The sequence below is a fragment of the Protomyctophum parallelum genome (assembly GCF_964188405.1).
Source record: "Protomyctophum parallelum genome assembly, chromosome: 1".
Classification (NCBI taxonomy): Eukaryota; Metazoa; Chordata; class Actinopteri; order Myctophiformes; family Myctophidae; genus Protomyctophum; species Protomyctophum parallelum.
The window spans coordinates 60,811,283-60,828,485 of NC_139697.1; the positions used below are offsets into that span (position 1 = coordinate 60,811,283).

General features: G+C 45.5%; 1 protein-coding gene across 1 annotated transcript in view; it reads right to left on the reverse strand.

Annotated features, from left to right (window-relative positions):
- LOC310858665 (rho guanine nucleotide exchange factor TIAM1-like) overlaps positions 1 to 17,203 on the reverse strand; it is a 73,388-nt gene that overhangs the window by 29,441 nt on the left and 26,744 nt on the right. Inside the window, exons 10-16 of the mRNA XM_083764878.1 lie at positions 16,206 to 16,391; positions 11,777 to 11,923; positions 10,839 to 10,913; positions 6,623 to 6,793; positions 3,660 to 3,764; positions 1,014 to 1,095; positions 136 to 222 (exon numbers count right to left, since the gene is read on the reverse strand). Of these exons, the coding sequence (XP_083621004.1) occupies positions 136 to 222; positions 1,014 to 1,095; positions 3,660 to 3,764; positions 6,623 to 6,793; positions 10,839 to 10,913; positions 11,777 to 11,923; positions 16,206 to 16,391 (853 nt within the window). The remainder of the gene's footprint in view (positions 1 to 135; positions 223 to 1,013; positions 1,096 to 3,659; positions 3,765 to 6,622; positions 6,794 to 10,838; positions 10,914 to 11,776; positions 11,924 to 16,205; positions 16,392 to 17,203) is intronic.

Sequence of the window (17,203 nt, forward strand, 5' to 3'; positions counted from 1 at the left end):
GGCTGGCCAGGGGGAGGCAGTATTACTGCATGTGTTTTGTAAGAGACATGGGGAGAACGTGCAAACTCCACACAGAAAGGCCCTTTTGAAATCAGTCAGGTTGGAGGCAGAGTTATAATACACAGTTACACACACCTTTGGCTGAGGCCAGTCCTGCTGCTTTCACCTCCGTGACGTGGAGCTGCTGCGCTCCCTCCTCATCAATGACAGCCACAGAAAAACCTACAGACAGACAGACAGACAGACAGACAGACAGACAGACAGACAGACAGACAGACAGACAGACAGACAGACAGACAGACAGACAGACAGACAGACAGACAGACAGACAGACAGGACAAAGTACATTTATTTTATTTCCCAGTCAGTAACCTTTTGAAAGGACGAATTACAGCATAGCCAGTTGAGTAATGGAGACAATTAAAATGAATTACAGTCATTCTGGTTCATCCCCACAACATTGTCATTGAGTCAGTCTGACTCAATCAACTCCATTACTTAAAGGATTTGATTGATACATAGTTCTCAATCAGTGGGTCAGGGCCCCAAACATGTGCTGTCAGAATGTTCTGGCTGGGTCACGGACAAGGGATCACTGTGACAGAGAGTCTTTGTTATTTAATGGGTAATAATTTACGGCTACGCATAAATGCTCTCATTCATTGACTTCTATTTTTACCTTTTTTCCGTCCTACTGTTTTATTATCATCTTGGCCCGCTCAGTGTGTCCCTGGCTAATAAATAAGGGTTTCAGTGAATGAGCAAATAAATGCGATTTTAATACACTGACTCAAGTCCTGACTTCAATGCCAAGTCCCAGGGTGAAATCAGACTATGATGGAAAATGCATTGTATGTGTGAATGTGCGTGCATGCGTGCACGTGTGTGTGTGTGTGTGTGTGTGTGTGTGTGTGTGTGTGTGTGTGTGTGTGTGTGTGTGTGTGTGTGTGTGTGTGTGTGTGTGTGTGCGTGCGTCTGCTATGTAATCTAGCTATGAGAGAGACCCATCGTACCATATCCTATGGAGCAGGACTCAGCCTTGTCAAAGTGGATGACCTTCGTTGCCTTGGGGCAGACTTCAATCTCTTTGTAGAGCTGCGAACACACAGATGAAGATGATGGGATTTAATTAGTGGGAAAACAGCAACGACGGCACGCATGTCTGTCTCCCCATGTTCATTTAACTCTGAGCATGTACAAATGTAAGTGTCTATTTGGTTACATGTGTACACGCTCTGAGTTGCAATGGGGCGAGTTAAGACTGTGAGGACTTTGCAGCACACGATCATGCTCCTTCATCGCCTTCCGCAGCAGGATAAAATATAGTTCAATCATGAAGAGAAAACAGAAATCAATGACACCAGCATTCTGTCTACGCTCTTCCACCTCATGGATCATAATAAAGGACGTACAGGCTAATGTTTAATTCAGCCTTCTTAACGGAGCAAACTGAGCGCGAAGGTTGTGGGGTCAAACCCAAGGTCAGACGTGTGTGTGTGTGTGTGTGTGTGTGTGTGTGTGTGTGTGTGTGTGTGTGTGTGCGTGCGTGCGTGCGTGCGTGGTGGTGATGGTCCCCCTCAGAAAGGCTTTGAACTCACATGCATAGACACAGCTGTGTGTATGCAACAACAGACCTAAACAGAAGCAAGCACAGTGTGCTTGTCACTATGATGAAGGAAAATATATAATGATGATAATATAATATTCTTAGCCTGGGAATAAAAAGAGAAAAGTGGATTGAGATCAAAGGCTGGAGATAAAAGCATGACAAGATGAGAGAGAGAGAGAGCAAGATCGAAGGGTTAAAAAAAGGCTACTTGAATAAGACTGTTACAAAGATTGTGCTGTGAAAGAAGATTGTGCTGTGAAAGGGCTCAGTGTACTTCAGTTCAGTGCTTTTGAAGTTACAGGTACTGAATAAAGTGGAAGTTAAGGTCTTTTTCAAATACTAGAGTACTAGAATTCGGCCCTGACACCTACTTTATGCTAGGTCTGACCCTGTCGAATCTGTGGCTCTCGACAACCGGATCTGTCGCACAATAAATTGTTTGCTTAGGGTGGGACAATGTCGGGTCTCTGCTCTACAGTAAGTAGTAGTAGTAAGTGTAAGTGTCTTGAGACAACTTGACAAAACGTAATTGCATTGAATTGAATCATGGTGACATGTCTATATATGGGCGAATCGGTTTTGTTTACGATTACGTCTGAGTCATAGTGACATGCCTATGGGCTTAAGCACTAAGCAGTTCTACATGCTAACAACGTGTGAGTTTGTAAGTGGGTAGCCTTGGGAACCAGCGGTTCCCCAGCCATGTGGCCCATATATCAGGATGTCACAGGGCCTACCCCCTTCCCCTCCCAGACCCCGTCCCCCGTCCCGCCCCGTCCCCCAATACAACCCGTGATGCTGAGTGCCAAGCAGGGAGGCATTGGCAATCATTTTTATCTTCTTCCGTGTGCCTCGGCCAGGGAGTGAACCCCCAACCACCCAACGTTAGAGCGGACACTCCAACGACAAAGGCCACCGAGCTGGTCACTTTTGTGAGCTTGTACAGTAGATATAGCGTCATATGATGGGAAGTATAAATCAGGCTTTATACGAACATGAACAGATATGCATCCACGCATACAGAGCTTGCGCTTGGAATACAATTTTGCATAATTCATTACATATGTGCAGTATATCTTGGGAATTTCGCACACGCTTCAACACTAATCTGCAAGCGACTGCGAGTCATAAAACATGCGCAAACATGCATTTGGGTCTTGCCTTGGTTACAAAGGAAGCAGGTCAAGACCCCTATATTGCTACACGCGCCTCTAAATAGTAAGTGAAACACAATGCAGGGTAATTAACACACAACGCGTATCGTTTCCTTAATTACTTGAAATGAAAGTACTGTAGTTGCGTAGGTTGTAATTTAATTATTTAATGGTTGATTGTGCTGGCTATAGTAGGATCAAGGCAGGCAATATGGAACATCACAGGGGGGGGGGGGGGGGGGCTACCGTATAAAAACATGATTCATTCTAATGAATCATGTTTTTATACCCCACTGCTGTATAAATACAGGAATTAGTCATAACAGAAAGATGAAGTCAATGCACTAGTTCATGCTCACTTGGATATATATTTTATTATTACCAACATTTTATTCTATATCCATGTAAGCGTGTCCACGTGTGTGGATTCTTCTGTCTAGCACCTTGGATGTTATTATTTGGATGTGATGCCATTATACACTTTCTGTATACAAATAGTGATCACTTCATAGAACTAGAATCAGGCTGTGAATAGAGTGCAAAGATGAAGAAAAAAAAGCCGTGCAAACATTACGGATTCTACTTCTTTACTAAAGTAAAAGTAAAGAAAAAAGTACATGCTCTGAAATGGACATTTCTCCCGGCTATTCTCTGATCTCAGTTCACTTCGGGGTCAGCTCTTGCCTTCAAGAGGTGTGCGCTACTAGTACTACTCTTTGATCTTGTATATACTTTGATACTTCCCACCTCCCATAGTGTCAATTCAAGTCCCATAGAGTAAAAATGGAGGGTCCATTTTTACACGGTAAAATTGAAACTCAGGGTTTTGCAGTGTACCCATCAGGCTGAGACACCAGGACGGACCCCCCCCCCCCCCATGTTGGGTGCTTTCTCACCAGGTCAGAGATGTCCTCTTCAGGCTTTGGGACATAGAGGAGAACCTGGCCCTCCACACAGACCTTGAGACGCACGTAGTGGTTGGATGGATCCAGCTTATGGGCCTGCGAGACACAATGAAGGTCCAGAGGACAGGAGGAGTGTTAAAGACTGTTAAAGACATACTTTGTCATACGTTGTTGCTGAAAATAGCCGACATATAAGCATCGCATCGCACATCGGCTATTGGCGGTGAGAGACTCCAGGATGCAGGATGGACTATAAATTCAGCATTATACTCAAAGTACTGATAAACTAGGAAATGACAAACAATGAATGTGATTTCTCTGTAAGCTGCTGTGGTTTCATCCTCTTTAACAGAAAGCTTACAATGGCACACTTGCACCGTGTGGCTCAGTACTGTACAGTGTACTGTATACACACTGTAACACAGATGACAATTGACTGCATTAGAGGATATACTGTATGTATTCAATCATGCATGTTCTTCTACATGTATGCATACTGTATAGGGGACAGATTAGGCGCTCCAGTTATTTATGACATTTCATCACATGCACAGTTGCACACGCACATTCAGACGTACAGATCGGCTTCATATACTGCACATGTGTCATAGTGGATAGATCCCGATGGGACATATAGGCCTACATATGCAGTATCATTAAGAATGATTCTAGTGTGCAGCCAAGTATGGCATTTACTAATTATTTAAACTGATAAAGACACAAAGACTATAGGGAGAGAGACAGAGAGACTGAGGTGGGAGGGTTTAGCAAGTCATGGAGGAATGAGAAAGAGTGAACTGTGCGTGCTTGCATGCATGCGTGAAAGAGAGAGAGAGAGAGAGAGAGAGACATTGGGATAAAAGAGGGAGATATTGTTGATGAAGAGTACTGAATCCATAATAATAAGGTTAAGGAATGACCCATATTGTATAATAGGGCACATCGATACAAGGAAGTGAACATCTGTTCTGTTCTTTACATACTTGAACCACAGACAATATTACATAACACCTCAACCATCCCAGGTATTGCAGACACTCCCATCAATACACACTGACAGGAGGAGAGAGAGAGAGAGAGACCTTGCTTTGCCTTGCCTTGCCTAATGTGTACACATTAATTTAAGGGCCTTTCAAACGTGAAGCGATTTAACGCGCCTAGTTCATTTCCAATGAGACCTGCGTTGTGGAGCAGTGGCGGTGCGACAACGCAAGTGTAACTATTTACGTGAGCGCGGTCCCGTGAATTTGTTGCGTGCGTGCTCGTTTCGTGCACACGCCCGCGACTCACCAGACCTGGATTCTGTTGAGCTTATTTTTGTTACGCTTGTGTTGTCGCGCCCCTCTTGAGAAGACCTGTAGCAGACCTCTCGTATAGATCCAGGCAACAACGTGTGCGCTCCTCGCTTCCCATTTGAAAGGCCCTCCAGAGTTAGCTGTACAATCCATCCAAATAACTGATCCAACCCACATTTAAAACGCATCAGTAAACCAAGTCCTAATCCATTTTACATTTTAACTGGCCTGTCATGGTCAATTATCTGTCCAGTCTCTGGTGTAAGCCAATTGTTAAAACGGTTAGAAGAATTGAAACGCTTTGGCCGCAAAGAGAACATTAGCATAAAGTGATATGGTAGCGGGCAGGGTATGCAATTAACGAACGTGCCCAAATTCAGAATGGAAAGGTCTCGAGTCCAACCCCCACATGAGCCATGTGTCACATTAATGTGTCCTTCTCCTTCAGCAAGACATTGAACCCACTTGTCTGCCAACTCGTTGTGGAAACTAAACCGTTTTGATTTTAAGATAAGAGTTCCATGATGTTTGTACGTCTTCTGTTTTGTATGTGTCTATGGAGTTGACATTACTCGAGTACAGGGGTTTTCAACTGATTATGAACCAAGGACCACCACCACGACTAAGAATCAACCTGGGGACCACTTGTTGTGTTGGGTGGGGGGGGGGATATGGGCTTGGTGTGAAATGAAATATTGACTGTAAGAGCTTAATTTAATGTGTTAATTTGAGATGAATTAAATCAAGCCCTTAACAGTCACTATTTAACTGACATAATGCTAGCGGTCCAGAGCTTAAAAAAAAAAGAGTAGGAACCACTGGTCTATTCCATTCCCATAATTGCCCTTATACTGTTTTCTTAACCTTCCAAAGTTCCATATGAAACTCATGTCTGATTCATTGCAACTTATATTATATCAGCAAGCACATGCGATTGCATGATTATAATGGGCACATTTCCTAATAATGGTTATGCAACCAGTCAATCCGGTACACGTTCCCTTGAAATTCTCGACATCTAAACCACAACATTGACATGTCATCATACATCACCCTCCCCCATTCCTCCATTATCATACAACAGCTGTGGGTGCGGCCTCAGTTCAGGTGGGTGCTGCCAAGGTGAAAACCAGCTATTCTTAATGAACTGATGGGTGTGACCACACAAAAACATCATTTTTAACACATCCTGTACACTTTTTGGAACAAAATTGTGCTCCTACTATAATCATAATAACTGATGATCATGTTTTAGGGAAGAAAGAAATCATGGCACTCCATCTTTAACCAAATGGACCATTTGGTTCCACACAGAGTTAAAAAGTGTGCGTGCGTGCGTGCGTGTGAGCTGAGAAATGATGTTTGCGTGCTGGGAAAGGTAATACAGCATGGAACACAATGCACCGGATGCTAAGAGAAGGACAGGGCTGGGCAAACTAGTTTTACCTTTCACATCAGCTCATGAAACAGGTGAGGAGTTATATTATACTCCCTGTCGTGTGTAGGCCTAATGCGTTGCACCGAATGCGTGCGAAAAGAACTCCCAGGTGTTCAATATTTGAGTAGTACTGCATTTGCAGTGCAATTTAAAAAAAATCATTATTAGCAAGTGAAGACGGGTCTGAAAATGAAAATGTAGTCCGTGATAACATACTGTACCTTGCAGACGGTGCTCAGGGCATCCAGTGCCGTCTCTCCTGGATGTACGATAACCAGGACAGGCTGGTCGTTGGGCAGACACACCCAGGACGGAGTCAGGTAATCAGGGACCCAGATGTCACTGTCCACGTTCTGCTGGGGAACACCTTTCACGGAGTCTTCCCTCCGACTCTGAAAAACACAATGGGACGACCCCACCTTTACAATGAACATGCTCTGAAAATGCACGCCGGCCCACGCCGGCCCACCCATCTGACTGGCCGCCGTGTAAAGTGGTCAAGATCATGGGCAGGCCGCCAACTCCTTCAAGATTTTCAGGCAGGCCCTGGTCCACAAAAGGTTGAGGACCACTGTTGTGTAGGCGCACGCACGCAAGCGCGCACGCATGCACGCGCACACACACACACACACACACGCACGCGCACACGCACACACACACACACACACACACACACACACACGCACACGCACACGCACACACGCACACACACACACACACACACACACACACACACACACACACACACACACACACACACACACACACACACACACACACACACACACACACACACACACACACACACACACACACAGATGAATAGAAGATAAACCATGAGGTGATAAATGATTTACCTGTTCTGAACGTCTATTTTGTACATACAGCACGAGGGGATATCAATATTTGACACCTCCCAGACATCTGAATCGTTAGTCAAACACTGATCCTAATTCAGCTGTATTTTATTTATGCTATTCAGAGTGGCACAGACTTGTGTGTAGGCTGATAGCATCACCACTGAGTGCAGGGTACCAGATCATATTACCTTTAAATCTAATCTAATCGTCTGTGTGTGTGTGTGTGTGTGTGTGCGTGCACGTGTGTGCGTGCGTGTGTGTGTGTGCATGCGAGTGCGCTCGTGTGTGTGTGCGCTCGCACGCGCATGTGTGAGAGAGTCTCCACATCTGACATGAGGTCCATGCTCTGTGACCTTTGAGTCCATCAGTCTGACCTCTGACAATCTGCCCATCCCATCAGTACAGACAGATCCTCTCCTCTTCCACGGCAGACTGTTTGTCACTGATAACATATCTGCTCCTATCAGGTAACCAGACAGCCAAGATAGCCCTTTCTTCTTTTCATCCCTCTCTCATGCCTGCCCCGCCCCCATCCATCACTGCCTCTGCTACCCCCCCAGCCCAGTCCCCCCCCCCCCCCCCCTCCATCGCTCGTCACACAACCCCAACATTAGGATTTTAATTCTCACCACACAATCTGCTGATAGTTATAACAACCTAACTGCCATGGTGGTCCCTTGTTTAACTGAACTCAGACTTTTAGTATACTCGGTGTGTGTGGGTGCGTTTGTGCGTGTGTGTGTGTGTGTGTGTGTGTGGCCACATGCGCACGTGTAGCACTCTGCACATATATACTGTATGTATGCATCTATACACTACTTTAATCCCTTTAATTGTATACATACATAAATACATTTCTTAGATTGGAATAGTTTTTATTTTGACGCTTGCTTTGGCAATGTAAACATGTGTGTTTTCTCATGCCAATAAAGCTCCTTTCAATTGAATTTAATGTATATACCCATGTGCATTCACATATGTATATAATACTATATAATGTAAAGTAATGTACAGTATGTGTGTGTGTGGGCGAGAGAGAGAAATTGGAAGAGACAAAGAGAGGCAGACAGAGAGGGAGACATAAAGGCGCGCGCACACACACACACACACACACACACACACACACATTCTTATAGACAGACAGCAGCCTGGGGTTGGGGGGTGCCTCCTCCTCCTACTCCCTGAACTCCCAGGCCTCCTCGGCACCATCTGGCTCCCCTCCTGGCCTACCCAGCATGCCTCTGCTGGGGGTGGGAGAGGCATGGGCAGCATGGTAAACTAACACCCCACGCACGCACACACGCACACGCACGCGCACACGCACACACGCACACGCACACACACACACACACTCACACACACACACACACACACACACACACAGGCGTCTCCAATAATCTATCCTCCCTCTGTCAAAAGCAAACATAGTAGGCTCACAAAGCTTTTTTTCCTTTTTCTTTTTCAAGCGTTATCAGTCTTTGCTTTGTTTAGACAGGACAGTGTAGAACAGGGAGAGATATTTCAAAATGTCTTCCCACTTCTACTTTCCCTTCACTGGCTTCCGGATGCTTCCTGCATCCAATTCAACACACTGGTGGTGATGAACTACCAGGCACTGCCATGGCATAGCCATGAGGGACGGAATGCCCTTACCTGAAGGGCACGATCCACCCCTACACCCCTCCCACACACTTCAGATAAGCTAATACAGGAACATCCCTCCCACTGTCGTAAACTCTTCTCTTACTCACGTGCCTGGCTCTCAAGCTGTGCTATGTCTTCTCGCCCTGAGTCAGAACAGCAGACTCACTTTACATTTCCCCTCACAGTCTGAAAAGCCACCATCTCCAGAGACCACCTCAGGCCCTATAAGACTTCTTATTTCCTTGTGCAGTATCATTACTTGCTGTCTATTTCGATAAGATGATAGTTGTTTTCTTGGCACTTTATTCATGTGACCATTTACTCTGTTGGCTAACATTCACGCCAAGTACTCTGCATAAGAGCATAATGTCAAATGTCTGAATTCATGCAGCTGGGGGCAACTAGTGGGGGAAGTCATGAAACGTGGGTCCACCAATCCTCAACGCACATGGAGCACACCTTTAAAAAGTGTCTTCTGATCCTAACACTGCATTGTGCTAAAACCACTATCCTCCTGCACTATCCTAAAAACACTTACTGTAGAAAACCACTAAACCTTGGAAAGGTGCTGTTCGCCAATGCTGACTGTGCAATATGCAGTTTAGAAATACACATAATTAAAACACTGCAATTTGACTACCGGTATCTTTCTATTGCCTCCTGCGTGCTGTGTGTGTGTGCATGTGTGTGTGTGTGTGTGTGTGTGTGTGCGCGTGCACAGAAGGGAAATCAATCCCCTATAGTGCTGCCTGTGGTCCTCTAATCATAGTGGTTCGGTGTTCCTGCAGAAAGTGCTACCATGAGCAGAGTTGTGACAGCATGCTGGTACTCTGCCTGCCCTCTCTCCTCTACCGTACAGACCAGAGGTCAGCATGCTGGTACTCTGCCTGCCCTCTCTCCTCTACCGTACTGACCAGAGGTCAGCCCGGATGGAGCTGACGGGAACTGTCCTTGACACAATACGGGCATCCAGCCCTAGTATAAGCTATGCTGTCGGTCAGTCTGTCGGTCCAACATTTTCAAGCACAAACCAAGATGCACTGTTAGCTTTGTTTTCTGCTTAGATTAACAGGCAGAAATGGATTGCAGTCATTTGACTTGATCACATAGCTTAGTTAGTAGTTACAGACGACTGCAGCCGAGTGGCTATAGAGAGAGGCCAGCTGAGAATGGACAGGTCACTGGTTCGACCCTCGGCTCACACAGTCGCAATGTTGAAGTGCCCCTGAGCAAGACACTTAACCCCGCACAGCTCCCCTCGTACATTCATCTGTGCCATCTGAGCAGCCATCTGCTGGCTGAATCAGTAAAAGTACCTTGAGGGGGTTCCAGTGGGTCCCCAGTTAAATGATCAACAGATCGATAGTAGCATGTACACTCCTCAGAGAGTTCCAGGGATTACATTTTTTAAATAATAATCATATCATATGCATATTAAAATGAAAAAGGTTGATAATCACACTCCTCCTATACCAGGTTCAAATATCTCCCATCAGGTGAAGAGTGAGTCTTAGAAACACATGGAGCTGACATATTAACAGCCTTGTTGGTTCATGGCCTCGTAGTTCTGTGATGTCCCTCCATGGTTATCACGGTGTACAGAAATGCACCTCGCAAGCTTTTACGGAGGCTAATGAAAGTCTGGAGTGTTTATTTCACTCTGAGAGGGTACTCTCATAGTTAATTAGACATGCTACAACCTCATTTAGTGTTTGTATGTTTTGTATTTGTACACTTAACTTTTTGTCTTGTTCGTTTTGGTCTATATCTTTCTATTACTCTCTTAGCATTATCTAACTATTAAAACAAACTTGATTGAAAATTGATCTACTGAGCTGAGTTCAACAGGTTAGATGCATTGCGTCAGATGTATTGCATCAGATCTCGTGTACTGGTCATTTTTGCCGAGGGCTGAAGTCAGTTAAGTTCTTACAGATTTCTCGCTGGCAGAATCTTCAAACATGCGCTCCAAAGGCTTTTTCACTGGCTCCATCCTGTCAACAAACACCTGCAAACACAAAGTATTGTACAATAATTCACCTCTTCATTTAATCATTTCATTCAAAAATGTGACACGTGCTGTACTGAATGCTACAGAGAAATGTTTCTCCATAAAAACTCTGACCATGATGTCAGCGTTAATTTTAGGTCAATCTCCTCACATGGAGAATGTTGTTTTCAAACATATGGTGCCTGAATTCATATACCAAGTGAGAAGTGGGAGGTTTATGACCTGGAGCTTTACACCTCAAAGCATTCAAGTGGTTGAGGTCAGAACAAAATGGATCCCTGAAATAAACGTGCCTTTGTTGGTCTGCTTTAATTCACAGTATGTTTTACACCGGCATTTTTCACAAACCACGGCCCCGTCATTTCATGAGACAAATTCCAAATGACGTGTCCTGAGTCATTTGCTTCTCGAGGACCCGAGAGGAGGCTCTCCAAGGTGTTGGAATGAGGATACGTTTGCATTTGCAGATTTTATTTTTGTCAGAAGGAGTGACGTGAGAATGTTTAGGTTTAGTTTTACTTTTAGTTATTGGATACGGCAACAGACAGGCTTGACAGGCTCTTCGGGCTAAACTATACACTGTATGGGAGATGGGATCCAAATCCAAAATTGAGTTTATTTTTATACTCATATTTGTAGTCTTACACTTATACTGATATCCTGACCTACACATATCCAGTTACAGGACATCCAGAGGCCTTGCTGGCTTTCGTAATCAGGAGTTCATCAATATCGGGACTTTGCCCAGACCGATACAGTGGTTCTCAATGTTTTAGCACCAGAATAGGCAATAGGGATGCTAGGGCCCATGTGATTAATATAATAATATTCTGTTAGATGATGTGAGACTGTATAGTCACCTGGCTGATGGAGGGATGTCCCTTAGTCTTCCTCTTGGCGGTGGTGTCCAGCCCCCAGAGGGAGGAGAAGCGACTGCGTCGCTTGGTGGAGGGGCGGGGCATGGCTTGGCTCCGTCTCCTGATGCTGTTCTCCGTACGGGCTGCGACCTGTGAGGGTTTGTTTGGGGAAAACATGAGTCACAATGAAAATGGTGCAGTGACACTCATCCTGCTGTGGCATCATAGCCCATTTGCTGTATCTCTGCTCTCAAAATGTGAGTTTCTTTTCTTAGATACACAGCCAGATATACAAACTTTTGGGTGACCGCGCTTTTGCTGCTGCTGCCCCCAGGCTCTGGAACAGCCTGCCTCTTCACATTACGCAGTACACTGCGGTTCTTAAATCCCTACTCAAGACTGACTTATTTTCCCTTGCTTTTAATAATTTGTGTGAGTGTACACTTATTATTCATCTATATTTATTCTCCTTTTTGTGTCATGTCTTATCAGGAAAAAAGGAGTCGAGAGAGAGAGGATTTGAACTGATGACGATGTATTCAGGTGGTGTATAATGTGTTTAGCATACCAAATGGCTCAGCCAAGCCCCATGTGATAAACCTTGGTGTGCTTTTTCCTGACTCATGTTTTCAGTTTGATATGCAAAGTAAATTCTGTACTATAATCAAATTCTTTTAGCTTTGTATCATCGCCAAAAATCAATCAAAGTTCTCCACACCCATATATAGTCTCCTGTTTGGACTACGGCAACTCCCAGTACACTGGGATTAGTCAGTCATCCCTGCTTTGCAGGCAACAGGTCCAGAACGCCTCAGCCAGGCTCCTGACAGGTACTCAGAAGAGAGACCATATCACCCCTGCCTGCTGTCTCCACTGGCAGTGAGTATAATGGTTCAGAATACATTTTAAGAGTCTCTTGTTTGTTTATAACACTCTAAATGGGCTGCCTCCCTCCTGTATGGCAGACCTTTTCACCTCTCCTTCTACCTGCAAGGCCAGCTGACGTGACTTGCTGTCCCAAGTCCAAACTTAAGTTCAGGGGTGACTGCACTTTTACTGCCGCTGCACTAAGACTACCTTCCCCTCCTTGGAATTTGGCAGCCGGAGTTGTTTTGTGCGGTTACTGCTTTTATGGAAATGCACAAATATTTCAAGTCTGTCAGTCTACTGCACGCAAGAACGCACTTTCATGTCTGATAATGCACACTGGTGCATGAACGCAGCATTTTCAGTCGCTTATCTCCCCCCAAGTGACCTGAACTCACAGACAGAAACACTTCTTGGCTTTTCTGGGTTAGTTCACATTAGGGCACTCAGTTGTGAACAGCATCGTGCAGACATGCACGCACACGCAACCACATTGAGTGTTGCGTGCGCATGTGTATGTGTATGAATTACTACACTTGTGAGCTCTATATTACCCCACAAATAATATAGTCAAATTGGAGAAATAGACATTGTGAGGAACATTTCCCTGGTACTCAGAAGACAAAATGTGGTTGTTGTTTGGAGGTATGCTTACAATTAGGAAAAGGACTCAGGTTGGGTTAGGATAAGCAGGTTTAGATTATGCCTGATTTATACTGGTGTTGTGCACCGAACAAATAGCTGATCTACAAGCTCACAACAGCTTTAGGCCAATCTGTAACTGTCCTTCATAAAATTGGCTTCCTAAAAAGTTTGCGTGTGTGTGTGTGTGTGTGTGTGTGTGTGTGTGTGTGTGTGTGTGTGTGTGTGCGTTCCTCTCTTTGTCTCTTCCAATTTCTCTCTCTCGCCCACACACATTCTTACTTTACATTATATACATAATTGTGTGTGTGTGTGTGTGTGTGTGTGTGTGTGTGTGTGTGTGTGTGTGTGTGTGTGTGTGTGTGTGTGTGTGTGTGTGTGTGTGTGTGCCATGAGTCAGTCAGTCACGCACATGATTGGTCGGATATGTAAGACCCTTCTTACATAAACTGTGTGCAAGAGGTCCTTTAATGAGATTCTCATAAGAACACCTCCTTAGGCAGAGGACAATAATAATCCTTATGATGCGGACGGACGGACGGGTGCTGGGATAAAGAGATGTTCTTTTTTTTAACGAGCACACTGAAGTGAAAATGTGAGACAAACACAACAGAAAGAAGACACATGAGGTTATGGCAAGCAGTTTCACACCTGAGAACCATTTATTTCCCAGTCTGGTCTGGTTAAATAAAGATGTTTTTAAAATAATAGAATTCAGCCAATCAGCTGAACACAATCCGTGCTCAAACAGACAGACACACATACTAGGAGGGGCTATAGCGCCCCTCAAAAAAATCGAAAGAACAGAACTAAAACATCACGTGTGCAAGAATAGTAGTGTAAAATAAAATCAATGAGAGAATCAATACAATTTTCAACACCTAAATTATGGAAAGGCCCTTCGATAAAAGTTATCAATAAAAGAAAATGTGTTCTATGGATATGAAACGGTAATTCTTAGAGGTGGTGGTGGGTGGGTGGTGTGGCAGGGGTGATGCAGAATGAAATTATTTTATCAGTTCACCCTTCCAATGCACAACAGGAACGGAAAATAAACAACAACAACATAGAAGCCGAGAGACAAACAGAAGGGCGGGGGAGGGGGATGGAGAGAATGGAGGTACGAGAGAACAGAAGCCAAAGTACTGTTGATAGAAATTAGGAGTAAGTTTGGAAAGATGAGAGGGTGGGAGAGGAAGAACGCCAGGGCTTAATCCATTCTGAACGGGCACCCATTTTGGTGTCAGCATCATGTCGTGCTTTAGCTATTTAAAAATAGCAGATCTACAAGCTCATATTGCGCCACCGAGTGGCCTGCTATTTTTTGAAAAATCGAAGAGCGACTGACATTTTTTAGAATCTGATCTCAGGTCAGAATGGGTTCATCAGACCAGTGTGTGTCCGGTGGAAACCTCGTATGAATCTGATCTCAGGTCAGAAGGGCTTAATCCATAATTTCACTTACGTCGCACGGTGGCATCATGTGCCAAATATAGCAGACATACAAGCTCTGCTATTTTCGATGTGCGACACCTTCGTGCAATGAAGTATGAATCAGGATTTAGGCAGATACGAGGAGGAAGGGGAGGAGAAGGAATGACAGGAGGGGAGAGGTGTGGAGGGAGAGAGAAAGAGAGACAGAGAGCAGACGTGGCTAAGCCTGCTTGTGGGAAACTGCCTCAGGGTTGGAGGCCTGCTAACCGACACACTATTGATCCAAACATCCAGGAATAAAACACAATCACACTTTGTTGACTGTGGGTTTGTGTGTGTGTGTGTGTGTGTGTGTGTGTGTGTGTGTGTGTGCACGCGTTTCTGCGTGTGTGCACATGTACGTGTGCGTGTGTGTGTGTGTGTGTGTGTGTGTGTGCGTGTCTGTGTGTGGAGATAAGACATTCACTCACCTCAAGCTTTTGCATTCCCCCTTTGTGTCAAATATCTAGATATACTGTATGCATCGCGTGCCTGGCACACAGCACTTACTGTCAATACATCCACGCGCACACCATCCACATGACCAGGTATGCATGTCCTGCGTGGTTAAGGTATGCATGTCCTGCGTGGTTAAGGTATGCATGTCCTGCGTGGTTAAGGTATGCATGTCCTGCGTGGTTAAGGTATGCATGTCCTGCGTGGTTAAGGTATGCATGTCCTGCGTGGTTAAGGTATGCATGTCCTGCGTGGTTAAGGTATGCATGTCCTGCGTGGTTAAGGTATGCATGTCCCTGCGTGGTTAAGTGGCACGTTATGTCATGACAAAACATTCCCGACCGCTGCGATACTTCATTCAGTACATTCTTTGAGGGCTCGGCAGGGTGACATCGGGGAATGCAGCGGTTGGTGGGTGTGCGCCGAGCACTGAGCTCATGGCTGGGCCTTTAGCCAGATGGGGGGGTGGAGTGGGGGTGGGGGTGGGGGGGGGGGGTTACTTGGAAGGGAAATGACTGGAGAACGCAATGGCAGGATGATTTGTTTTGCACACCGCCTTCCTCCTCTTAAGACACCGATAAACAACGGAGAATGAAGAGAATGATCTGAATGTGGTGAGGTGAAACCCAGCGTATACGGGGCTGGTTCTGGACAACCGCATATCCCAACGACTCAGCGGCGGGCACTGCCCTCCCTCCCATGAGTCCTTGCCGATAAATGGTGCATTTATTTATATACAGTAGCGCTTTCATCCAAAGCGCTTTACATAGATTGGGCATTACATTCTCCCGTGCACACACACATTCATACACCCATGGCAGAGGTAACGATGCAAGGCACCAACCTGCACATCGGGAGCAATTAGGGGTTCACTTCAGAGTCTTGCTCAAGGACACTTCAACACTAACTCTGAGTGAGTGAGTGCATGCATGTGCATGCGTGCGTGCGCGTGCGTGTGTGTGTGTGTGCATGTGTTTGTGTGCTCCTATATTACCAGTGCATGGAATGAGGACACAGAGAAGATGCCTAGTCGCCCCATGGAGAGCTTGGTGGGACGGGAGGCAAAGCCCAGCAGGCGTTTGGGATTGGGGGGCTCCCCTCCCTGGAGACTGGCCAGATAGCAGCGACAGCGGAACAGATCCATGTGGAACTGCTCCAGGTTCTGCTCCCACAGGAAGATCTGTCAAGAGAAGTAGAGGCGAAAGAGAGAGCAGAGGGGCGAGAGACAGAGACAGAGAGTGACGGAGGGAGAGAGCGAGAGAGGGATGAGTGAGAATGAGAGACACACAGAGGTAATGAGACACAAACACTCTAGAGAAGTCCCAGTAGGTCATGGAAGACACTCCATGATCTCCATCCCAATTCTCTTCAAACGAGAGGTTCCAGCCCGCCGATCGGTCTGATATCTCGGAGTCATCATTGTCATTATTACCTGTTGTACCCTTTTGTACCCAAACTGCCATATATATGTCTGTCTGTTTCCCTTTTATGCCTGTATAAAGATCCCTGTATGCTCATACCCTGTATGAGGGCGTGCCCATATACTGTATGGGCAATTGGGCATATTGATTGGATGGGTGGTTCTGGACAACGACTCGGCGGTGGGCACTTCCCTCCCTCCCTCCCTCGAGTCCCTGCAGATGTGGGAGCCGAGTTTGAAGTCGGTCGGTCCATGTGGCCCTGGACAATCAGATCTTCTCCATATATGGGTTTGTTTTATGGTTATGTCTTAGTCATAATATAGTGACATGCCTATTTATGGGTGTATCAGAGTGACGTGGCCGTGGTCCTGCCTATATATGGGCGCATGTGGTTTGTTAATGGTTGGGTATGTCTGATTCAGAGCGACCAATTTTAATATAGAATCAGCCTAAAACAGCTCACTTTGCAATTTGGCCCATAACTCTTGAACCACGTACAGGTCATACAGGAGGCAACGTCATAAACAGGGCCATACATATAAACATTGATCAAGGTTTGTGTTGAGGGGAC